At 40.0% G+C, this 26,082-nt stretch overlaps 1 protein-coding gene across 1 annotated transcript; it reads right to left on the bottom strand.

Annotated features, from left to right (window-relative positions):
* Positions 1–15,182: 15,182 nt before the first annotated feature.
* Positions 15,183–16,112, bottom strand: RTL4 (retrotransposon Gag like 4). Its single transcript, XM_037820759.1, is given in 3 exon segments — positions 15,183–15,304; positions 15,307–15,457; positions 15,459–16,112. Coding segments are annotated over 3 exon segments (927 nt in total).
* Positions 16,113–26,082: the final 9,970 nt, after the last annotated feature.

Here is a 26,082-nt window from a genome sequence, read left to right as displayed (position 1 = left end):
GAAAATTGCTTTTGCATTTCCTGGTACACTCCTTCAGAGTTCAGCCTTCTTATCAAGAAGGTCAGCTCAAGGCAAATGCAAAGTGCAGGATCCTCCCTGTCTTTTCATGGCCTGTGCCTCTTTTTGGGGGTTTTGCTTGCCAGTGATTTTCTAATTCAACTTTATTGAGATATATTCACATACCATACAATAATTCAAAGTGTACAATCAGTTGTTCACAGTATCATCACATAGTTATGCATTTATCACCACAATCAATTTTTTGAACATTTTCATTACTCCAAAAAAATCAGAATAAAAATAAAAGTAAGAAAGAACAACCAAAACACCCCATACTCCTTTTCCTTCCTATTATTCATTTACTTTTTGCCCTTCTTTTTTCTACTCATCTGTCCATACACTGGATAAAGGTAGTGGGAGCCACAAGGTTTTCACAATCACACAGTCACACCATATAAGTTACATAGTTATACAATCATCTTTAAGAATCAAGGATACTGGGTTGCAGTTCAACAGTTTCAGGTATTTCCTTCTAGCTATTCCAATACAATAAAAACTAAAAAGGGATGTCTATAAAATGCATAAGAATAACCTCCAGAATGGTCTCTCGACTCCATTTGAAATCTCTCAGCCACTGAAAATTTATTTTATTTCACTTCTCTTTCCCCTTTTGGTCAAGAAGATTTTCTCAATCCCATGATGTTGGGTCCAGGCTCATCCCCAGGAGTCATGTCCCATGTTGCCTGGGAGACCGTGGGAGTCATGTCCCATGCATGGGTGAGGGCAGTGAGTATACCTGCAGTGATGACTTAGAGAACTTGTCAGTGATCTTAGGAGTTCCCCTGTTTACAGGAATTTGAATGCCCCCTCTATTGCTGAGGAAATGTAACTTCTCTCTCTACCAGGTATTTCACTGCAGGACTTGACTTAAAGCAGGTAAATCTTTGTCCCCCCCCCCAACTTAATTGTTTCTTTCTGTGCTTTCACTGTCTCAAGTTGTTTTTGCCTGGAGGGAAAATTCTGGGAGAGGGAAAAGCCTGGAGAGGAGTTTGCAAAGTCATTGTTTCCCAGCCAGAACAAGGCTAGAGACCCACAAAGGGAGCGCCAACTGACTCCAAAATTCCCTGAATAGGGGATGAAGGAGGGGCCAGTAAGGGCACCAGAGCTTCTTCCACAGATCCGCAAAGTTGTGCTTTCTTGATTCAGCATCTGCCCAGCAAATACAGCCATTCAACTGTCCTCCACAGCTGAGGAAACATACCATCTTTAACTCTCTTCTGCTGATTTTTCCAAGGCAGGTTGGAACAATGGCTGCCCTCTGTGTTAGATCCCCTTAAGCTGAAGTAGCTAATCAAAAGCAGTGATCAGAGATCAGGCCATACATTTCTGGATCTTGGGGAGCTCGTTCTTTATGTCTCTCTCAGGCACAGCAAACTGTGCCATTACTTCACTGCTGCCTGCCCTGAGGTTGGGTGACAGGTGGCTATGGCCACTGCCCAAAGAGTGCAATCACTGGTATTTACCACAATTAACCAGCCTCTTCTTCCTGCTCTTCCCTGGATGCTGTACAGTGTTCTACTAGATTCCACAGTTTTAAAATAGTTGAGTTAGACAGCTCCTGCCTATTTAGTAGTTGTTCTGGTAGAGGGACTGATTCCTGGAGTTTCCTACTCTGCCATCTTCCTTACATTCTCTTAATTTTAATGTTGAACTTTTATTTTATAAACATAGTCTGATGTAACAGAGACATATGTTGAGGGCTTAGAGCCTCATCTCACTCATGGTTTCCCCTCTCATGTCATCCCTACCTCCCTAGATGGATTCTCAACTGCCCATTATCCTATATATCCTGGTGCCCCTCCTTTCCCACCACTTAACAGTGACTGTTGCCTCCCTCTTCCTCCAGTGGGGATCTGGCACAGACATGTGGAGGATCAGGGAAATGGGTGTGTGTACACTGCAATGTCTCAGAGAAAAGCATCCCACTTTTTTCCTTTTTTTCTTTATTTTTTATATTTTTATTGCGACATATAGCATATATGTAGAAAAGTGATAACTTTCCAAGTACGATTTAATAGGTAGTTAGAGAGCAAATTTCAAAGAATGTTATGGGCTGCAGTTCCACCATTTCAGATAGTTCCTTATTGTGAAGTATAACATACATACGGAAAGGTGATAACTTTCAAAGTATGATTTAACAAGTAGTTATAGAGCAAATTTCAAAGACTGTTATGGGTTACAATTCAACAATTTCAGTTTATTCCTTATTGTAAAATATAATATATATATATATATATATATATATATAATTATGATAATTTTCAAAATACAATTTAACAAGTAAGTGTAGAGAAAATTTCAAAGAATGTTATGGGTTACAGTTCCACCATGTCACTTATTTCCTTCTAGCTATTCTAATACCCTAGAAACTAAAAAAATATGTATATAAGGATTCAGTGTTTGTAATCCTTTGTTAAATCCTATCATGTCTGTTGCTACTCCTCTCTCTCGTTTGATAATTTTCTCAATCTTCAGGGATATCTGGGCAGTGACCACCCTAACTTGTTCATATGGAAAAGGGGTGTTCACTTTATGGGGAAAGGGGAAAGCATCCCAATTTGAGGTGGCAGTGCCATTACATGTTTGGCAGGTGACTCAGTATGGGTGTGTCTTTCTCCTACTCCTAATCCAGACACCAAGAACATCCTGGCTTGCAGATTTGAAATCCCTTGGGGGTTAGCCATCCACCATGCATTGGGGGTGTTAGGCCTATGGGAAGGGGAGCATAACCTTTGTACATTATATACTAAGGAAAAACCCACCAGAGTCTGAGAGAAGGCAGACCACTTAGGAACCACAGGACTTGAGGAACGACATGGTGGTGAGTTCACTGGGTTTTACTTTTTGCCTTATATATCCATGACTGAGTACTAGAAAAACCAGCAACCCAGAAGCAACAACCCTGAAAGGGCAACAGACAGAGTCCAAAAAAAAAGCAAACAAAGACTGCTCTCTCTAGCCAAAGGAACAGTAAAGGGGTAGCTTAGCAAAACAGTAAATTTTAGAAAATAACCTCTCTGCTCCAACTAAACACCACAGAAAAATACTGTGGCTGCATGCTTATCCATATCAGCAAATGCCAAGTTGGGATAATGCCAGAAGAGAACATGTGGGGAGCCTGGACTTCTACCCCCACCCAGCAGTAATGGGACCCTCCTTCCCCTACACCCTGGGGTGATATCAGAAAAGGCAAATTGGTGAGCCAGGACTACCCAGTGATAATAAAGCTCCCTCCATGTCTCAGTGTGTCATCCTTCCCTCTTCCAGCCTGAGTTGTGTTAGCAGACACCTAGTGGGAAGACTGAACTCCCACCCATATCCAGCAGTTATGAGGCTTCCCTCCCCAAGTTGTTAGAGGAGCCAAGTGCAAACCTGGACTTTCACCCCCACTTGACTGTCATGGAACAATACCCTCCTTCCCCATCAGTACAGTATCAAAGGAGACCTGTTGAAAAGGAAGACTCAGATAGGACCCAGATTCTCCTAACATACACAAAATGTCCAGGATAACAGTGAAAATTACTTGTCTTACCAAGATCCAAGAAAATCTCAAATAAAATGACAATAAAAAAAAACCAATCAATTGATGCCAATATTGAGATCTGACAAGGATTTTAAAGCAGCTACCATAAAAGTGGATAAAAAATAACAAATATGCTTGAAATAAATGAAAAAAAAAATAGAAATAGCAAACAAATAGAAACTCTCAGCCAAGAAAGAGAAGAGATAAAGAAAAACCAGATGGAAATTTTAGAACTAACAATCCAATAAACCAAATAAAAAATTTGGACTCAATAGCAGAATGGAGGGGACAGAAGAAAAACAATTGGTGAACCAGAAGATAGAACAATTACAATTATCCACCTGAAAAACAGAAAAAAGTAGACTAAGAGAACACAAAGAGTCTCAGGGGCCTGTGGGACTATAACAAAAGATCTAACATTCATGCCATCAGAGTCCCACAGAGGAGCAAGAGGCAGGGCTGAAAAATTCTTGAAGAAATAATAATTGAAAACATCCACAAAGTTTCAATGACATAATAAGTACAGGTTCAAGATGCTGAGCAACCCCCAAACAGGATAAACCCAAAGAAATCCCCACCAAGACACATAATAACTAAACCTCTGAAAACTAAAGACAAAGGAAAAATATTGAAAGCAGTGAAGAGAAACAACACTCACTTATTGGGGAAAAAAACAATTCAAATAACAGCTGGATTCTCATCAGAAATCACAGGGATCAGAAAGAAGACACACAAGATTTATGGTGTCAAAAGAAAAGAACTGTCTGCACAAATCCAATATCAAGGGAAAATATTCTTTAGGAATGAAGGGGCAATCAAGATGTTCTCAGATGAAGAAAAACTAGGAGAATCTGTTATCAGCAGACCTGCTTTAAAAGAATGGCTGACTGAAGTATCGAACAGAGAGGAAATTATAAAATAAGGAATCTTAGGATATTAGAAAGGAAAAAAGATTATATCACATTGGATAGGAAAAACATTCTTGAATTCATAGTGATGAGAAAGAGAGGGAGAAGCAACTCTTCTTTATACAAGTATGCCAACTAATGCATATAGAAGGAATGATAGGATTAGAAAGTCACCATTTTATGACTGTTAGTTTAATAACAAATGCAAACATAGATCATTGGTAAAAAGTCATTGGAAGCAGAAAGTCAAAAGGTCTCAGATCTCACCCCACAGCTTAATTTTAATTATAAAGGGAAAAACATTACCTTTTCAGTGTAGAGATCTGGTGGACTCCAACTTGACCATAAGATCAAACCAAGCATTACCAATATAGGGGGAAACTGACATTCTGAGAGAGTTGATGTAAAATAGTGGAAAGTCCACATCACCTTTGTGTTTAATCTAAATCTAATCCTGAAGAAAATATCATAAAAGTCTAGATTATGAGACAGTCTACATAATAACTGACCTGTACTGTTTGAAATTATCAAAGTTGTGAAAACCAACTATTTGAATTAAAAGAATCTCCAGAGACTTAAAAACCCAAATGCAATGGGTGGAACTTGATTCACTCCTGAATCACAAAAAAAAGAAAATTTGGGGAGAAATGGAAACATTTAAATATGGACTGAGTAATAGATTATACTATTGAATTAATGTTAAATTTCTTAAGCGTGATAATGGTCTTGTGGCCATGTGGAATAATTCCTTATTCTTAGGAGATACTTCCTGAAGTATTTACAGCTGAAGTGTCATGACACTTGCAACTTGGAGGGTGGGGAGAGAAAGCATGTGGCAAAGTGATAAAAATTGGTGAATCTGTGTATTGGATTGAATAGTGTCCCTCAAGAAGATATGTCCAAGTTCTAATTCTCAAAACCTGTGAATGTGACCTTATTTGGAAAATAGGGTGTTTCCAGATATAATTAAGGATCTTGATATGATATCATTTTGGATTTATAGTGGGCCCTAAATCCATTACTGGTGCCCTTATAAGAAGAGGAAAGGTCACAGAGACACAGGGAATAAGACCATGTAAAGATGGAGGAAGAGTTGTGTGGCCACAAGGCAAGGATTGCCAGGAGCTACCAGAAGCTGAAAGAGGCAAGGAAGAATTCTCCTCTAGAGTCTTCATAGGAAGTGTGGCCCTGCTGAAACCTTGATTTGGACTTCTGGCCTCCAGAACTGTGAGAGAATAAATTTCTGTAGTTTTAAGCCATCAAGTTTGTGGTTGGTTGGTGTGGCAGCCCCAGGAAACTAATACAAGGGTATATCAGTTTTCCACTGCACTTTCAACTTTTTTGTAGGTTTGAAAAGATTTCAAATAAAAAATTGGGAAAAACATATTATGAAAGGTCAGGAAAAAGACTGTAGATTAAAAGAAAAAAGTTTTGTATTTTAGTATCTTTAACAGCACTTTTACCCTGCTTTTTAATGAAGAAGCTATGCTTCCTCATTTTGCACTCCACAAATTATGTAGCCAGGACTGTTGGTGAATAGGCTGTGCTTTCAGGATAGCTCTCCTTAAACTTCTCCTATATGTGGTTGGTATTGGCTAGCATAGGCTTGAATATGTTAGGACAATGACTGAGGGCTGCAGGGCCTGGGAATTGGGCAAAGCCTGGCAGGGAATTTGATGGCCTTGAAAGTTAGTTTGCATTCAGTTTAGAACCAAATCAGATTATCTTCTTGCATTGCATGCTTTGTCTAGTTCTTGTCTTCTCAACCACAGTTTAAGAATTTTATGTCCCAAGACCTTGCCTTCTACTTTTTGAATCCCTTACACCTCATAGCACAGTGCTAGGCACAGAGTTACTTAGTTGTTCAATGATTACTTGAATTGGAAATGTTGTTGGCTGGGGGGAGTGTAGGGAACATAGGAGACATAAGAATAAATTTGAGAACCTTTAATGCCCTAGATCTTTCTTGGCACCAAAATAAAACAGACGCACATCCCTGTAATTGAGACCCATATCCTTGGGGGATTAAGTAAAGGGAGAGAAGTAGAAATGCACCCCTGGCTGGGAAAGAGTGAAACTGCATGTTTTAGTTAACTGTTTACATTTGTCCATATGTAACCTCCAAGAAGGGTCACCTCTGCAATAGACTCAATGGCTAAGAGAAGGATCCATGATGTGGGATTGGGAGTATGACAAGAATAGCCTATTCTGTGTATCAAGTTATATATCGATTCTCATCCAAAGATCTCTGTGGTGTTGTTTCCATCATGACTTATATGGTGTGGAACCATGTATATTTTGACAAACCCTCTGAATACATCTTTCAAATACCTGTAGTACTTTTTCTTCAATTTGTTTTTATTTAACAAACATATCGTGTTTATTGTGTGTGAGGCATTATTCTAAGTTCTTTGTAAGTGTTAATCCATTTAGTCTTCATAACAATCTTATGTAGAATAGGGAACTGAGGCACAGAGAGGTTAAGCAAACTAGGAAAGATTATCCAGCTAGTGAGAGGTAGAGACAGTTCTCAAATCAAGATAGTCTGACTCCAGAGTCCCTACTCTTAACCACTACAGTATACTGGCTTGCCATGTATTGATGATATCTTTTTGAACTCTCAAATCCAGCTGTGCCTGAAGCTGGTGAATCATGTGAGCTAATAAAAATCCTTTTATAAAAGAACATTAGATAAGGTTTTTTTCTTTTACAACCCAAAGAGTCCTGATACAGTGATTTTCCCTATAGAAACAATACTTTCTATAGTGTAGAGGTGCAGACATTGATGATGAGGAAGGTCCTGAGTCACAATCTGGCACCCAAACCCTAAACAGCCATCTCCCATTTTGTTTACTAACTTATAGCAGGACCTTGGGGCTAGAAGTTTTTGGATTAGACTGTATCTGCACAGTAGGCCAAGCAAAAATACATGAATTCAAGAGACAATAAAGTTTCTCCTGGCAGAGAAGATGGAATTAATGTATTAGAGTGTTAGAAGTGGTACATAATGCATATGACCATTTTCCTTTGCTCAATACCACCGCTACAATGCAAGAAGTTTTCTTGCTGCTACTTAGACACTGACTACTCAAGGTGACATAAGCAATCAGGCTAGAAAATGTCATTTCTATAGGAAAAAAATCACTATATCAGGCCTTTTTAGGTTGCAAAAGACAGAAAATCCTACCTAATGGGCCTTTATAAAAGGATTTTATTAGCTTACATGACTAAATTGCTTCAGGCACAGCTGGATTTGGGGGTTCAAAAAGCCATCATCAGAATATGGTTTCTTCTTTCCAGCCCCTAAGTTCTGCTTCCTCTGGATGTCTCCATGCTTAGATGGGCTTTCTTATTCAAAAGATGACTGTCAGCAGCAATCGGGGCTACATTCTTCTAAATCCCATTCTAGAAGAAAAAAATAAATGAAGGTACTTGTCCCAACATTCCCAAGAAAAGCTGTAAAATTCACTCCGATTGGATCATTTTAGGACACATGCCCACCTCTACAGCAGTCACAGTGGCCAGGGAAATCTTGTGTGATGATTAGCTCAGGCCTGGGTTCCAGGGCTGGAAGAGGAATGTACCCCCAGAAAGGTGGATGGAAGTGGGGAAGAAGCTGGATCTGTATGTGAAATTTAGGGACCTTTGCACAAGTTAAAAGCTTGTTGAGGAGGCAACCATATTGTTCCCAATAGCCATACCTGGCCAATCTATTAGAGTTGTTTGATGCTGAAAGTATGCATGTTGATAAAGAAGCACCAATAACATTTATTTAGTCTACCAAAAGATCCTAAGCAAGGCTGTATACCAAAGACTATTAGATTGCATTATTTTTTCTTCTATATGGAACTAATTTAGAAGTAAGAAATAAAAAATAGTGATAAACAGGCCATTTGAAAGGAGTAATATAAATAGTGAGATGTCCCAGGGGCTGCTCTGATTTAATAGTTTATTATGTTATAAATCAGGGGTTAGCAAACATTTTCCATAAAGGTCCAGATAGTAAATATTTTCAGCTTTGTGGGTCATATGTGTCATAGCTTGAAAGCAAGTTAGTGCCTGCCTAATATTAAAGTTGTGATGTACATTGACCTAATTTTTTTAGATAGGGAAAAAGGGTAAAAATCAGAGAGTTTGGAAGGATCATGTATGCAAATTCAATCCAGGTCCCAGATACCTACTGGGGAAGACAGTGTTAGGCTGCTAATGAGTCTCTGGCAATTTCCTGGCCTTATGACTACAAACATTTCTATAGTTTCAAATTTGTGAACATACATTTTTGAAACAGCGGTTTGTCTTGAAGTGATAGGTATAACTCCCCTCTTTCCTTCTCCTTATTTATCTACCTACATACTTATTTCTATCTTATCTTGTCAGAAAAAGAATTTAAAGTGCTCTACAAAAATGCACATAATAAAACAAGATACCATGCAATTAAAATACATAAGAATAATCAGACAAAGGGGAAAATACAGGTAAGAGAGTAAGATGGAGCAGAATTAAGGTTATGATGCAAAATTCAATCCGTGAAGTGTATCATGCTTACTAGATTTAGGGAATAAATTTGGCTGTAAGCTTTCTGGTGAATGGCACATAAATCAGAGCACAATGCCTGGCACATAGGAAGTGGTCAGTAAATGGTAGCTATTATGATGATGATGAGCAAATGAGGAAAAACTAGAAAAACCTAGTGAGATGGCTGTCTGAAAGGGAAGAAAAGATGAGCTTCAATCTAGATTTAAGGTCACCCATTTATTACAAAATATTCAAATTACGTTCTTAAGGTAATGGGCTATATGCTATCAATTATGACTCAGGAAAGGAGAATTGCAGCTTTTAGGGAGGGGTACACAGTGATTCTTCTCTCAAGATACTGATAAATTCCAAAAAGACAATAATATTTTTATTGTAATATCATTAAAAAGGCATTAGAAATAAAAAAGGAAATGTTATCTTATTTGCTCAAATGTATTATGTATCCACACCTGGAACTCTGGGTACATTTATAATGATTGTTCTTCACTTAATATAGAGTAGACCTAGAGCAAGTTTGGAAAGGGCGTGCAGGAAGAATTATGGATCTAGATGGGTGATCACATGAGGTCCACTAAAAAGATTAGGAATTTCCAGTCTGAGACACCAATATGGGAAGGACATGCAGCATAGTGATCAAGAACATGGCTTTCTTTGTCAAATAGACCTTAGATATGAATTCTAGCTTCATGACTTCTTAGTGGGAGACCTTCTAAAAGTTATTTCAACTCTGTGAGTTTACAGTTTTTTTCACCTGTAAAATGGAAATACTAATAGTGCCTTTCTCATGGGGCTATTTTGAGGGTAATGTACATAGAGCAGTCAGCCTTGTCCTTGGCAAATAGTATGTGCTCAGTGACTGTTATTACTTGAAGCCTCTAAAATCATGTATGAGGCTATCAATGTCAATACAGACTTTCTTTCAGATACTGAAACTCTTGAACAGGTAGGGAAATACATTTAAATTATACAGGGGTGAGGTTAATGCTAGTAAAGGGAAGTTTAATTTGAATGGTATATGGTAAACCTGTGGTTTCCATTGCTCCATGGGGTGGTACAGGCTGTAAACAAATAGATTTTAAAAATTACTTATAGATGATAGAACCATCATAGGTAATTAAGGAAACAATTTGTTTGATAGTTGTTGTTAATTTTCGTGACTAATGTGAAAGAGAACAAGGTTATCTTTCCACAAGTGCTCCCTAAATTCAGACAGCAGGACTGAAAGTTCCTTGAGGTTGATACAGTGGGAGCAGTTCTCAAGTTGAAATAGCTTACTAACTTCCACCTGTATTAATCAAACCCTTATCATCTTGAGTTTCCCATTATGCTGCCAGATAACTACATCAGAAAACTTCACAGTCCTTCTGTCCTCCTCACATTGTGCAACTATTGTAAATATCATTGAGCTATTTTTCAAAAAGACTCAATAACTTTGAATGAAATCCTACAAATATATGAAGGCTTTGTGATAACCAGAAGTCTTTGTTAGAATCCTGATTCAACATCAAGAGCCTACCCAATCAGATACTACAGACACCGTGTATTTTTAGATAGGTCAAGGAATTTTCCCCAACTCATTAGTAACACAAATGAGATTTCTAAGCCCTAAAAGTACTGATTTGTTCTGTGCTTCCCTTTATAAACTGCTGCCCAGGACATGAGTTCTGACCAGTAACTATGTGAATATGAGTTCCTAGAGTGGCTTCTCTGTACTGAGTGGCTATGGGAAGTACAATTGGGTCAGTTAGGGTAGTGGGTGGCTTACAGGTTTTCCCTCCTGTATCAAAGATCAAGAGGTTCTGGCATCAGAAAGACATGGTTTTAAATCCTTGCTCTGCTACTTAATAGCTGTGTGATTTTGGAGTAGGTTAGTTAACTGCACTGAGCCTACATTTCATCATTTTTAAATTGGATTTAAAATATTTGCTTCATAAAGCTGTGGCAAGCATTAAACTCCAGAAATGGATATTCCATTTTTAGTAATTTTATAGTTAAGTGAATATCATTAACAAATTAAAACACTCAGCACAGTGCCTAGCATAAAGTACATATTCACTGACTGTTAGTTCCCTTTTCCTAGATGTCCACAAAGTCAGATTTTATGCCCAAAATGAGTTGGTGAAATACAATCATAATTGCCTTATACCTGTGCTGGACAGATAAGAGAACCATAGCCATATAGAATCAGTATTAGAAATCAATGAGAAGGAAGCAGGTTCAAATGGACCCAAGAATCAAAGCCAATATCAGGAAGTGATAAAAATAATTTAGTGCATGAATTGCTCAAAGCTATAGTGGAGATCAGAGACTCAACAGCATAGTCTTTGTACCAAGTTACCTTCATCAAGATAGTTCTATTGACTCTGCTGAATTGTGCAACTCACTTCTGGGACTTTTGTTTTTAAAATATGATTAGTGACTCTTGCCCAAAGGTGACTTTGAATGTCCATATAAATATATTCCCTTGAATGTTTTCCCATTCTCTTGGCCAAGTGAGGTCTGGAGCTTCATTGGGAGGCAGTGAAACATGGCCACCAATGTAGGGGCTTGTACAGATGTGACACAAGCTCTCAGAGCTCCCCCAAGGGCATGAGGTGTTGTATTCTGCAAAGATGCAGGTAGAAATTCTGTATGTCTGATATGCTCTATTTTGCTTCAGAGATTCCTATTGTGGTCATAGTCAAGATGGTGCTGGATGGAGAATAAGATCTTCCAGAGCCCATAAAAGAGTGATATTTGTTGCACCATTATGGATAGAGGTGATGGCAATGACATCAATGGGTCCTATTTGTTGTCAGTTCCTGGGAAAATAGACAGAATGGAGATGGTGAGACTGAGGTGAAATATAGACACCTCCATGGGCTCATGTCTACAATCATGTGTTATGTCTTCATCCATGTTAGTATATTCTGACAGACTGAGCTACATAATGTTGTAAAGTGCAATTGCTTATGATAGGTACCAGGGTGCTGAGTGTGAGCAGAGATAAGTTTAGGAAGTGAAAATCATAGATATTGAGGAATTTCATTACCACTGTAGACAAATGAGAGATAAAAAGGGAGTCTGATTCACTGTTGAGGCAAGGATCACAAGGAGGCCAGTATTCGGGGGACTCACTGTAATTCACACTATGGTATTGACTTTGCACAGTTAGAATCTCATTTTTTCCCACTCTGCTAAGAGGTGATTAGGAACAGTGGGATTGGCTCTATTAAAACCCAGAAAAAACTTATGTACAAGCCAAACGCCAACTTATTCATTTATAATGAGTAGGCTAGAAAAACACATGTCAGTTGGTTAGCTAATCCTCTGCCCACAACAAAGTTTGTGTGGGGAAGTAGTCATAACAGGATTACTTGGAAAGCATGGAGTCAGAGAAAGGAGATTTAATGGCTAATGACACAAATCGGGATGGCCTATTGCCTCCCTCCCACTGCAGGGGTGGACCTGACAAATGGTCTGCTGGTCAATATCCCTTCTCTGAATATGGACAGATTATGCCCCATAGTTTTTTATTGCCTGCTTTCCTAGACTCCATGAAGACCACTCTTCTTGTTAACACATTCCTTCTTCAAACTCATCATAAAATGATTATATTCTATCTTGCTGAGTGGTATCAATCTTGTAACAGTACTGCCTCACTAAATCTACAAACTTGATTGGACCTGGGAGTGCCCCAGGTCTTTGCAGTTGTAGACTATATCTTTGAGCAGATTACATAGTATTTGTTCTCTGTGGATTCCAATTAGATTCATTCTCAGAGAAGTCTCCTTAGTTACAAGTTCTGAGGGCACACGCTTATAGCTCCCTTGATGCTAAGCAATCAGTTCATTACAGCTGAAGTGGAAAGTGTTTATTGGATGGTGTCACTATACCAAAATTTTGAAATAGTAAACAAAGTATTTGTTAGCAAGCAGGCAGTAAAGCATTGTCCCACAATCCTATTCATATGCTCAGTCTGGCTGTTCGATTGTATCACCTAGGACACAGGAAGTCCTTGACTGGAAATACCTCAACAAGGGGCCTCCAGAAGTGGGAATTCATAGCTTGGTATTACCTATTCTTGGAGACTATGAAGTCTGAAGATTTCTTAGAGGAAGAAGTTAATATGCTGGAACTGGAGGGTACAAACAGGAAATAAAATGATTCATCTTTGTGAGAAAGCCCACAATGATAAATTGTGACCATAGGATTATGAAATATTGGTGGTCAAGCCAACTGACTGCTCCTATCACCATTCTATGACCATAAAAGATTGGTAAGGAAAGTGATTGGAGGCCATTAGTTTAGTCCTTTATTTAGAATTGATGGTGGCAGATCAGGTTACATGCAGATAATCCCAGTCACTCAAAGTTCAAACAGATCTACCTTGTAGAATATCTCATATAATCCCAGTACCCCAGTGGGGATTCCTAGGTACAAATGACATATGTACACTCAGGACTCCCTGTTGTGGGGGCATATGGAGTAAGGTGGATGTATGGCAAGTGGTTAATACAGGAGACTCTTGAAGATTTAAATAAGGTTGGCACTGTGGACAGCAAGGCACTGATAGGTGAAAGGGTCTATTTGTTAGTGCTATAGGATAAGGGAAGTAAGGTCTTAGCTGGGCTTAACTATTGTCGACATTGGTACAGTTTTCTAGGAATAAGGCCAAAGTTTAATGGCATGTTCTGAGAGGTCTTGATGGCTGCTGGGGATGATGGAATGACTGATCTTTCTTTAGGAGATCCATGATGGGGCTATACAACATCACAAAGAAGCAAGGAACAGAGGGCTGGGAATGACCGGCAAACACCGATCATTATGGACAACTGGATATCCTTAACATTTTAGGGAGTTGTGCCTTTTCAATACAGCACTACTTTTTTTCAGAAGTATCATGAATCCATACACAGAGCTAATGTGTGCCAAAGACCCAATACAAGCAAACTCCCACTTCTTGAGTTCTGTGCACAGGTGGTATTCATGTATGTACCCCAGGATTTTCTAGATGAGATGGTTCAGAAAGTTGTCTGCCATTCATTGTTTTTCAAGATCTTCAACTAAATGATGTCCCCTGGAGGTAGTCCATAAGGGAAGAGCTCAGCAACAAGTAGTAATATTAGATAGTGAGCACATTGAGGACCCTAGAGTCAGGAACTACTGCAGTCCCTGCCCCTCAGCCTTCAGTGGAGATTTATTTGGCCAGGTTCTGTGTCAAAGACAGAAAGGGCATGCTATAGAGTAATTAAGAAGGGATACTTCTCCTGCTTTTCACTAAATACCTGTCAGAGAGCTCTATCCTAGCCCATCTTGACTTAGCCATGAGACATGCTAGAAACCCAAGGAGGGTTGTTGTGGAAGAGGGGAATAAGCTGGAATTGGTAGGGACTGGCTAAAGAATGTACCTGCCCTCAAGGAAGGGAATGGACAATTCCAGGCAGAGTGTCCAAAGGGCTATCATAAACTCATGCCCAATCTGATTTGTTAATAGCCAAGAAGTTTGTTTTGTTGGGTAAGCAAGAGTCTTTAGATGGCAGCAAAATACATGATTGTGGGGAAAGGCAGCAGAGCTGTGGTTCCAGGAAGGTTGGTTTGGGTTGAAGCTGTACTGTAGTCAGTAGGTAAGGTTACATGGAACAGGATCCAGCCCACAGGAGTGGAAGATTGGGAAGATATGGGAAGGGAATTTGGATTTCAAAAAAGGGTCCCAAACCAACAGGGAACTAGCATACAAACCAAAGGGGAATAAGGAGAAAGGCTTGGGTCCAATACTAGGCACAGAAAAAATAGGACTTGGGCCAAGAAACTCAACCCAGATCCCACCCATTGGTGGGGATGGGGTTCCTCATGTATTGTTAGACTTCTTTTAATTGGATAAACTAGCAGAATTTTGCCTGCAGACTTTCAGTACTCTTGGAGCATTGGTCTCAACTGCAGAGAGTGCATGTGAATTTTCATCATTGTGGGGTTAGGTTTAGTGTGAAGGGTAAATAATTCCCAATGAAGCAAGGTCTTGATTGTTTAAATTCCCAGAAGCACATGAGCTCACGACTATCAGTAAACAGTATCACAATTCCCCTTCTGGATTTTAAAAGTTGGTGCAGGATATAAATCAGTAAGGCTGGAAGTAAGAGGGATATAAGTTGGAAAGTGACTTGCCTGAGCTCCTCTTACTGGCAAGCTGGGTTATTTGTTTTTGCTGGGGCTCAAGAATGCTTGGTGAGGCAATCTCTTGTGAAATGATCAGCCTGGCTGCAGTACGAGCAAAATTAGGTTTCTTGTTGGTGGGCTCCTTAGCTGTAGTGAGAAGCAGCTGGCCTTCCTGCAACTATACAGGTTTTTCCTTGGGTAGTGTACCTGTGGTGCTGGAGAGGTATTGGTGGTAGATCAGGGAAGTTGATCTTGGGAGCTGGACCTCTGACTGGAGGAGCTCTGGCCCATCACTACATTTTTTTGTCCAACTTAATACACCGAGTGATCAGGTCTGGGGGATTGTCCATATTCTTGCCACTCATTTCATCACAGACAGGACCAGCCAGTCCCTCTTGGAGTGGATCTTACATAGTGGTTTCATTATAGCTCAAATTTTGAGCAAGGAACTGGAAATGGTAACATAATGGCAAAGAGGAGTCATTACCTTTGTCAACCTTAGCATTCACCACAGGGTTCATTTCCTGTTTTGTGGGTTTGCCAAATGACTGCTGGTACTCAAGAATGAAGTTTTCATATTGCTTCAGCAAAGTACTCTAGTCAGGCCCAGATAAGACCCCACAGCTTTTCATCTGCTGAGATAGGTAGTCAGAAAAGGACTTTACCTGGGAATTATCTACAGAATTGAGAGCTGTCTTGAGAGATGTCAAATAGGTGGTCACCTGACTACCTACTGAGAAATTGGCAGGATCAACATGAAATTGAGTGAGATGCTCAAGTGAGAAGGGTATAGGCATCATTGGCGTGACCAGGGCAGGCAGGACTTAGCCACTTGGGGAAGTATTTTCCTCATTCAGGTGCTGCACTTGTGGCTGTAGAATCAGATTCTCTGCCTGAAGTTAGAAATGCTCTACTGGCAAGCTAGGTGGTGATTCTGTGTATTTCTCCATTATATATCCCAGGAGCATGTTGGACTTTTTAGAATTGGGTACTGGAAACCAATGGGCAGGCAGTAAGCTTGCTCTGTGATCAGAGAGGCAGTGTCATTAGCAAGCAGCCAAAGCTGTTAGATATCAAGAATTCAATAAGGGATGATGCTGAGAGCTGAGCTGGACAGTTGCCAAAAATTTTTGTCCACTACTCAATGGTGCCTCTTTACGGAGAATGCCAATGTTCTGCACATTCAGAAGAAATAAATTACCTTAGAACACAAAGAGGATTTGAAATGAAAATGGTAAATACAATTACACTAGATTTCTCTCCTCCCTCCCCTTCCTTGTAATGAAGGTTCAATGTACCAGCAGTATTTCTTTTAATCAGGGAATCAAATAAATTTTACAGCCCAAAGTGATCTCAGAGATCATTCTGGCCAAACTCCTAATTTCACAGATGAGAAAACAGAAACCCAAAGAGGTGAAGATAATTTCCCAAGGTCACACAGCTAGTTCATATCAGAGCTGGCACACCCATAAGGGTTCCTGTCCAAAACAGCACTTCCTCCAGGACCACAAATATGCTAATTTGCATATGCTTCTTGGTTATGATGACTGTTCATATCTCTTGCTATTCAAAATGTGATACAGGATAAGCAGCAGCATTGACATCACCCAGAAGGTTGTTAGAAATGTAGAATCTCAGGACCCATGCCAGATATACTGAATCAGAATGCCACTTTAACAAGATTTCCCAGGTGATTCATATGTGTATAAAGCTGGAGAAGCACTGCTCTAGAGAGCACTTAGACTGAGTGGGAATAATCATTATTTTGGGTTGACTCTTGGTGCCCTGAACCTACCCTGCTTTGATGTGTGGAGCTGATTGTTGTGGTGGTGGTTAATCTATTTTTACTGGCTTCCTTGTCCCTGTCTGAGGAATTTGGATTGTTTTGGAGATGATTAAGACATCATAGGCCAGATGAAGAGGTGAGGTGGAGAACCTAACAAACAGAATATTCTTAAGAATTCTTAAAAGTATAAAGATAAAAATGTTTAATAAATTCTCTGCACTGATAACAAGAATAAAACAACCAGTAAAAGTTAAAAACAAGCCCCAAACATATGGCATTTCAGTTGAAGCATTCTGCAGTGCAACTCTTCTCATTGCCCTTTTCTAGGTTAAATTTATTTAAATTGGCCACTGACAAAACAAAACGTGTATCATTAAATCTTTTTAAATGAATGATTTGATTCCATATGTTTAATCTAAAAAGTGCATCCTCTCTAGAACTATGGAAGAAATTATTGGAAGACTGTGATAGTATAAGATTGGGGAACAGAAGGTCTTATCCAAATACTATCACTAACCAGTTGGATGACCTTGAAGAACTCATTTGGGTCTCAGTTTTCTAATTATTCATATGGGGATGACTATCTTGTCTTCCTCAGAGGGTTGTTGTGAATATCAATGAGATAATAGATAGGTACTCTGAGAAGCAAAAATGAGACATTTGCTTCCAAATTTTTTCCAATGCATCTGAACAATGCCAATGGTGAGGCTGTACCTTCATCACATATTGTCAAAGTAGGAGATATTGTCATATCTACCTTCCTTCCTTCCCTGCCATAGCTCCCCCTTCCAGTCCCCTGATCTACTTTCCAAGCATCTTCCACTTCCCAGGTGTCAATCCATGAATTCATTCTTGCCAGTCCAGGTTGGTGTCAACTGATAGGTAGGATGTTAGGTTATAAGGGTTAAGGATTGGCCTTTCTCAGGGCTTTTACTTTTTCCTCAAACTTTAGTATGCACAAGAATTGCTTAGGTCCTATTCTCTAGATATTCTGATTCAGTATGAATAAGGGGGAAGCCAGGAATTATATTTTAACAAGATCCTTAGTTGATTTCTGATGCAGGTGGTTTCCGTGAGAAAATCTGTTGAGATGGACCTCAAGGAATAAAGCCATGCTGGTAGCACCGTAAAAAAATAAGGATGAGGCAAGAACATATTGGGAGGTAGGAGGTTGTCCCTCAAGACATATAGAGTAGGTGGTAGCCTATTCTACCTAACCAGAAAGCCCACAAAAGGCCCTTACAGTCCTTCACACTTGCTCATCTCTCCCAGGCAGTAGAGTACAAGAGATTAGCACATAGGTTCTAGAGTCAAATTGATCTAGGTCCAAATCCTGGCTTAACCCAAACTGTGTGGTTCTGAGCAAGTTATTTAACCTCTCTGAGAATTAGTCTCCAAACTTTGAAATTCAGATGACCATAAAAACTACTTTATACATTTTGAGAATTAAATTAAATGGCAGGGATTTAGCACAGCTTCATGCAGATGGCAAGTTAGTGATCATTAATCTAGGTCCACAGACTGTTATCTGACTGTGTATTAGAATTCAGAATTTAGATTTTTTTGCATCTTAGAAAGTATAACACACATAACATGGAGTATGTATTTATTACATAACACCCCAGTGGCATCTGGGGAATCATCCCATAACCAATCTATTAATATCCGTGCAGGAAAAATGTATGAATATTCATACTAAAAAGGAAAAAGACCAAGTTCATGTAAGTTCAGGTTAGGTTTGGCACCAAATGAATTTCGGAACCAATCTAATGAAAAAAAAATAGCTTACATTTTACAGAGCTTTTTGATTTTACAATTGAAGATAAGGGATTGTGGATCTGTACCAACTCTTCCTTTGATGGGAAGGGTAGATTTATAACCTTTCATTCCCTTCTGCCTTTTCCATCTACCCTTAGAAGTTCCAGAATCTCTGCAGACATCTTCTGTTTCTCTACAGAATTATGTATTCAAGGTGGCACAGCATTTAATTTTCCTAATCATGTAGCATGGGTGAAACACTTGCTAAAATTATAAGCATTAGCCCAAATGCAAATTATACAATGGCACTGTTGTCAATGTCAATTGCTCGATCCCTCAAAGAAAATCTACTTTGCCTTACAATTTTGGAAATTGCTCTCCATTTACAGGTCAATGGCCTTCTATTGGAGTGCTCCAGAGGATCCTTGGTCAGAGTCTACCAGTCTGGAGGAGCCCCAGACCACAGTCCTGAGGAGACAAAACAGAGGCAGATCTAGAACCACCAATGCACAGGCTAGGGTATCAGACTGGTGAGCTTGAGCAAGGTCTGATACAAACTGCATGTGTTTAAGCTTTTACTTGAGTGGTATGTGTTCCAATTATAAAAACAACCAAAAATTGGTTAACTATTGCCAGCCATTTTGGTGTTTGTGTTCAATTTGGCTCAAAGCCATGGTTAGCAGTTTCCCCAGACATAAAACCCCTGAACTCGAGTCTCCTGAAGCCCCATTTGGAGAAAGGCCAGCAGTACCCTGCTGCTTACAAGAGAGTTTTGAGATTTTACACGTCTTCATTTTCAAGCTGTTCTCCAAACCTCAGAGGAGAAGTTTTGACCTAGGCTCAAGCAACCATCCAGAGCAGTTATAATCTCACTCTTGCACTTCAGAACTTCCAAGAAATGATGTAGTCAGAGGAGCTAAACTGAGACATAAATAACCCTCATGCATAATATTTGTACTTATCTGGAGACCTAGGTGTGATTTAGAGTGACAAATTTTGACAAGTCACTCTCTCTGTCTGGGCCTCATTTTATTTATCTACACAATGGAGGGATTGGGCTTTTCAAAATTTAGCACACATAAGAAATTCTGATTCAGTAGGGTGGGCAGGAATTTGAATTCTTTACAGGTACACCAGGAGGCCCTGTTATAAGGGGCCTGCAGACTACCTTGTGAATATGACTGCATACAGTTCCAATGAGCAAAATTGATCAGAGGTTTTCAAATGTTAGGGTACATCAGAATCCTCTGGGTGTTCAACATACAGATTCATGAGTTTCACCCCTAGACAGTGTGATTCAATAGATCTGGGATGAGGCCACATAATCTGCATTTTAATCAGATTCTATAGACTATGTTGATGCAGAAAGTTCCCCAACAACATTTTTGAGAAACTCTAGGTTGAGCACTTTCAAAATGCCATTTCAGTTTGAGATTTATCTACATTTTTGACACTGTAAAATATGTGGCTCCAAAAGCAACCCCTGAAGTGGCATGATATGCAGAATATTTCCTTCCAAGACTCTGCCTGAAGCTCCATGATATCCTCAAACAATGGGCTGAGTGCAGGCCTGGCAAGGCATGTTAGATGTAGCTGATTGGGGGCAATAAAGAGGGTGGCATGGCAGGGTAAAATGGCAGAGTGGTTAGGTGTGGGTTTTAGTTACTCCTCTAGGGCACCTGGTAGATAGCCAGGAATTGTGTGGAATGGAAACATCAGGGAAATCTGTGATCAGTCATGCATCGTGCAACAGTCTGGAATGGGTGGAGCAGCTGAGATCACAGCAAAACCTGTAAGTTTCCTGGCCAGGGGCCCAGTGCCCCTCTCTGCCAGGCATGGCAGACTGTCTTGAAGCTGGTTCCCTGAGGGAGGAGGAAGCAGTCTGTGCTGGGAACCAGGATGGAGGCTCAACCCAGCCCCAGTTGCAGAATTGATTAACAAACTCAGACTGCTGAATAAAAGCTCCTACCACAGATAAACTGAGATCAGACACTAGAGAATCTGGGAGCAATCAGCCTGGTGGAGAGGAGACAGGGCTAGGAAAAACAGAAAAAAAATACATAGACTTTTGGAGTTGGGGGTGTTCAGGATACAGAGAAGGGCTGGCCTCCAACAGAAAGGGGCATGTGCCAGTTTGGGTGCATTATGTCCCCCAAAATGCCATTATCTTTGATGCAATCTTTGGGGGCAGACTAATTAGTGTTGACTAGGTTGGAACCCATTGATTCAGTGCATCCCTGGAGATGTGACTCAATCAACTGTGGGAGAAACTTTTCATTGTATTATTTCTATGGAGGTGTTGCCCCACCCATTAAGGGTGAGTCTTTATTGGATCACTGGAGTACTTTAAAAAGAGCCACACAAGCCCAGATGTAGAGCAGCTGTGAGTGAAATGAAAGATGAAGGAAGTGGGGGGGTCTCTCGTACCTGACTTTGAAGCAAACTACAAAGCAACAGTGGCCCAAACAGCATGGTACTGGCATAAAGATAGACATACTGACAATGGAATTGAATTGAGGGTTCAGAAATAAACCCTCTCATCTATAGACATTTGATCTTTGACAAGGCAGTCAAGCCAAACAACTGGGACAAATCAGCCTCTTCAACAAATGGTGTTTGGAGGACTGGATATCCATATCCAAAAGAATGAAAGAGGACTCCTCTCTGACACCTTATATGAAAATTAACTCCAAATGGATTAAGGATCTAAACATTATCACTAAGATTGTAAGACTTTTAGAAGAAAATGTAGGGAAATATCTTAAGGATCTAGTGATAGGTGGTGGCTTCCTCAACCTTACACCCAAAGCACAAGCAATCAAAGAAGAAATAGATAAATGGGATCTCCTCAAAATTAAAAGTTTTGTACATCAAAGGACTTTGTCAGAAAAGTAAAAGGCAGCTTATGCAATGGGAGACAATATTTGGAAACCACATATCAGATAAGGGTTTAATATCCAGAATATTTAAAAAAACATACTATTCAACAAGAGAAGGACAAACAACCCAATTAAAAAATGGGCAAAAGACACAAGAGAAAGACAAACAATCCAATTAAAAAATGGGCAAAAGACACAGACACTTTTCTGAAGAGGAAATGCAAATGGCTCAAAAACTATGAAAAGACGCTCAATTTCACTATCAGGGAAATGCAAATCAAAACCACAGTGAGACATCATCTCACATCTAGAATGGCCATTATCCAAGAATCAGAAAATTAGAAGTGCTGGAGAGGATGTGGAGAAACAGGCACACTTATTCACTGTTGGTAGGAATGTAGAATGGAGCAACCACTCTGGAAAGCAGTATGGCATTTCCTCTGTAAGCTCAGTATAGAATTGCCATATGATCCATCAATTCCATTATTAGGTATAGACCCAGAGGAACTGAAAGCTAAGACATGAACAGACATTTGTAAACCAATGTTTATAGCGGCATTATTCACTATAGCCAAGAGATGGAAACAGCCCAGATGCCCATCAACAGATGAATGGATAAACAAACTGTGGTACATAACACAGTGGAATATTACATAGCTGTAAGACAAAACAAAGTCATAGAACTTATAATAACATGGATGAACCTTGAGGACATTATGTTGAACAAAGTCAGCAAGAAACAAAAGGACAAATACTGTATGGTCTCACTAATATGAACCAATGTTAATGAACAAACTTTGAGAGTTAAAGCTGAGAACACTGGATATCAGGAGATGGAAAGTTGGTAGAGATCAGGCACTTCATGCTGAAGGATTGTAGAATGTTCAACAGGATTGACTGGGTAGATACAGAAATGGAGAGTGCAGTGCTGTGTGATAGTAGCACAGTAATGGAGGTGCACTGACCAAGGATGTCTTTGAGTGGGGTTGAGGGAGGAGGGTTGGGACATGTGTGATACCAGAGGGAAGGATGGATGATACAGACTGGGAATGTATAGCTTGGTGAAACCTAGAGTGGTCAGTGATGGTGACTAAATAGAAAAATGTAAAAATGTTTTTACATGGGGGAGAACAAATGAATGATAACCTTGAGGGATGTTAAAAAGGGGAAGGTATTGGGGGAAAGAATATAATCAATGTAACTGGAGTCTGGGGCTAAAAATAACAGTGTAGTAGGTTCCCATTAAATGTGACAGGGACAATATACCAAAGCTGAATGTCTTGGAGGGAGGGCTGTAGCAGAGGGGTATGGGATTCTTGGTAGTGGTGGTGTTGACTGACCTTATTGCTATATTTTATTTTATTTTATTTTATTTTATTTTTACTTTTACTTCTATCTTTTTTATTATTCTTTTGTTCCAATTCTTTTTTTGAGTAATTAATATGTGTAAGGGCTAATTGTGGTGACAAATGCACAACCATATGATGATACTGTAAACAATTGATTGTACACTGTGGACGATGGTATGGTATTTGAATATATCCCTATAAAATTGCAGGGAAAAAATAAACAGAGGGACATAAGTGCTGGAGAGAACTTGGAGAAAGTAATGTATGTATTCACTGTTGGTGGGGAAGTAGAATGGTGTAGCCTATCTGGAGGACAGTACGGTGGTTCCACAAGAAGGTAGGCATGTGGGGGTTTCAAGGTCCTGATACCTCAGTATGGGGTATATACTTGGGAGATTAGAGAGCAGGGACATGAATGGACATTTATGTACTGGTATATATGGTGGCAGTATTCACTATTTGCAATGGAAAGAAATGGCCTAAGAATACATTGACTGATGAACAGAAGGGTGAGCTGTGATGTATGCATACAATAGAATATTAAGCAGCTAAAAGAAGGAATGAAGCTATGAGACATGCCACTAGGTGAATGGATCTTGAGTACAGCATTTTGAGTGAAGCATGCCAGAAATGAGAGGACAACCATTATGCCTCATTAATATGGACTAACTATAATGTGTAAACTCTGGGAACTGAATCTTAGAGCACAGCTTATCAGGGGAATGCTTATTGTAATGGTCTGTAGATTGTAAGCTCCTACAGCAGTCACATCTATTCCAGAGTTGTAATAGTTACCTCTAAATCCTGAGTTGCTGAGCTTCTTGTGTATAACTGGGTTGGTCTCTGGAACTTTGGGTATCTGTGTGACACGTGAGACTCAGAGCTAGAACTTAGCAGCTATGAATGTCAGTATTGCCCCATATGGCAACTGTTGAAAGAGCTGAAAAAGAATTCAGACTTTAGAGCTATGAACAGAGAGGATCTGGCTATGACTAAGGCAAATCAGGCCCAGGGGTAAAGGACAGTACTGACTGGGTTTTAAAACTATAACTTATATGTGAGACCAAGGGAGGAGATGTTTATTTGGTGCAGGATCTGTATTTTCTGTCACACACAAGATAATTCAACTTGTATGATCAAATTGATCACCATAGGCACATGGAGCTGTGAATGGGAAGTTGGATTTGGTGAGTTTGTACAGGATGGGATGAAATCCCCATATGTCCCAGGGTGATATAGGCAGAGAATAAAAGTGTATTTGCGGGGTCCCCCGAGGAACTGGGGAGAAATGCTGAAGTGTTGGACTTCCCCACCTGGGCTATTGCTGATTTTCCCACAAACATTGAGGACTGCCAATTTAGTGGGCCTAGCCCTCGATCTGGGGGCTTTCCCCTGCGAGGCTAGTTGCTACAAGGGAGAGGCAAAGCCCACTTATAATTGTGCCTAGAAGTCCCTCCCCCAAGGGAGCCTCTTTGTTGCTCAAATGTGGCCCCCGCTCTCTCTAAGCCCACTTGGCAGGTGAACTCACTGCCCTCCCCCCCATGTGGGCCATGACTCCCAGGCATGTGAATCCCCCTGGCAATGTGGGAAATGACTCCTGGAGATGACCCTGGACCCAGCACTGTGGGATTGAGAGGATCTGCTTGACCAAAAGGGGGAAGAGAGATGAAGCAAAGTAGGGTTTCAGTGGCTGAGAGATATCAAATGGAGTTGAGAGGTCACTCTGCAGGGTATTCCTATGTGCTATATAGATATCACTGTTTAGCCTTTAGTGTGTTGGAATGGCTAGAGGGAAATACCTGAAGCTGTCAAACTGCAAGCCAGTAACCTTGATTCTTGAAGATGACTGTATAATTAGGTAGATTGCATAGTGTGACTGTGTGACTGTGAAAACCTGTGGCTCACACTCCCTTTATCCAGTGTATGAACAGATGAGTGGATAAATGGGTACAAAAATTAGATGAAGAATTTGGTGGGATGCAGGGGATGGAAAGATTTAGGTGTTCTTTTTTGCATTTATTTTTAGTTTGAAATAAGGAAAAGGTTAAAAAATTGATTCTGGTGATGAATGCACAACTGTATGAGGGTGCTGTGAATAATTGTACATTTTGGATAACTGTAGGGTGTATAAATATATCTCAATTAAACTACTAAAAAAGTAAATGAACAATGGGGGAAGGAGGGAAATGGGATGTTTTGGATGATCTTAATTTTAATTTTATTTTTGGAGTAATGAAGGTGTTCAAAGTTTTACTGTGGTCATGAAAGCACAACTATATGATGATACTGTGAACAACTGATTGTACATTTTGAATGATTGTATGTTATGTGATTATATACCAATAAAATTGCATTTAAAAAAGATAGAGGGTGGCAACTGAGATGACTGTACTCCCAGGGCTCTGCCCTGCTGGGAGATGTGCACTGCTCTGCTCTGTTCTGCCTGGATGATGTGGAAAAGTCACCATCTCCTCATATCATAATTGAGCATCTCTACTGAGGTTAATTTGGCCATTGCTATGACTCAGATTTCATAACTTCCTACAATCTTCAGTTTTCCTTCTGCCTCAGTTGGCCCCAAGGCTAGCTGTTTATGAAGTTAAAAGTGCCCTGAACTCTCTACAAGCATCCTCTGTCACAGTTTCCTAGTCTCCCTTTCTAATGCCCATTAGCCACACTTGCTCCAGCAAGCTTCCTGCTCTATGGGGCTAACATTTCTCCTAAGGTCATTTCCAAGTCTCCCCATTCACCTGCCCTCTCTCATCTGCCTTCTGCCACATCACAAGCCTGAATGAGCCTGCTCAGTCACCAGTCTGAGTCATGGCTAATAACAGTGTCTCAGCAGTCAGCCACATCCACATGTCCCATTTGAACCATTCTTTTCTCTCAATCTGGCAGAGAATTTGAATACAAGAAATGGGTGAGCTTTTCCATGGAGGCAAGGATCTGGAGACTGGGTGGGGCAAGATGATCAGCCACAAGATAGTATCACATCACTAGGGTTGAACAATGGAGAAATCCCAAAGACAGACATTGCCTCTTTGCCGTCTTTGCCAATTTGATTAAGGCACCAAGGAGACTCTACAGTGTATGGGAGGTGAAATTAAGATATCAGTGGATGCTGCTATGTTCTGGAGGTCTTGTGAAC

The sequence above is a fragment of the Choloepus didactylus genome, chromosome X (assembly GCF_015220235.1).
Source record: "Choloepus didactylus isolate mChoDid1 chromosome X, mChoDid1.pri, whole genome shotgun sequence".
Classification (NCBI taxonomy): Eukaryota; Metazoa; Chordata; class Mammalia; order Pilosa; family Megalonychidae; genus Choloepus; species Choloepus didactylus.
This window is presented reverse-complemented; position numbering and strand designations above follow the sequence as displayed.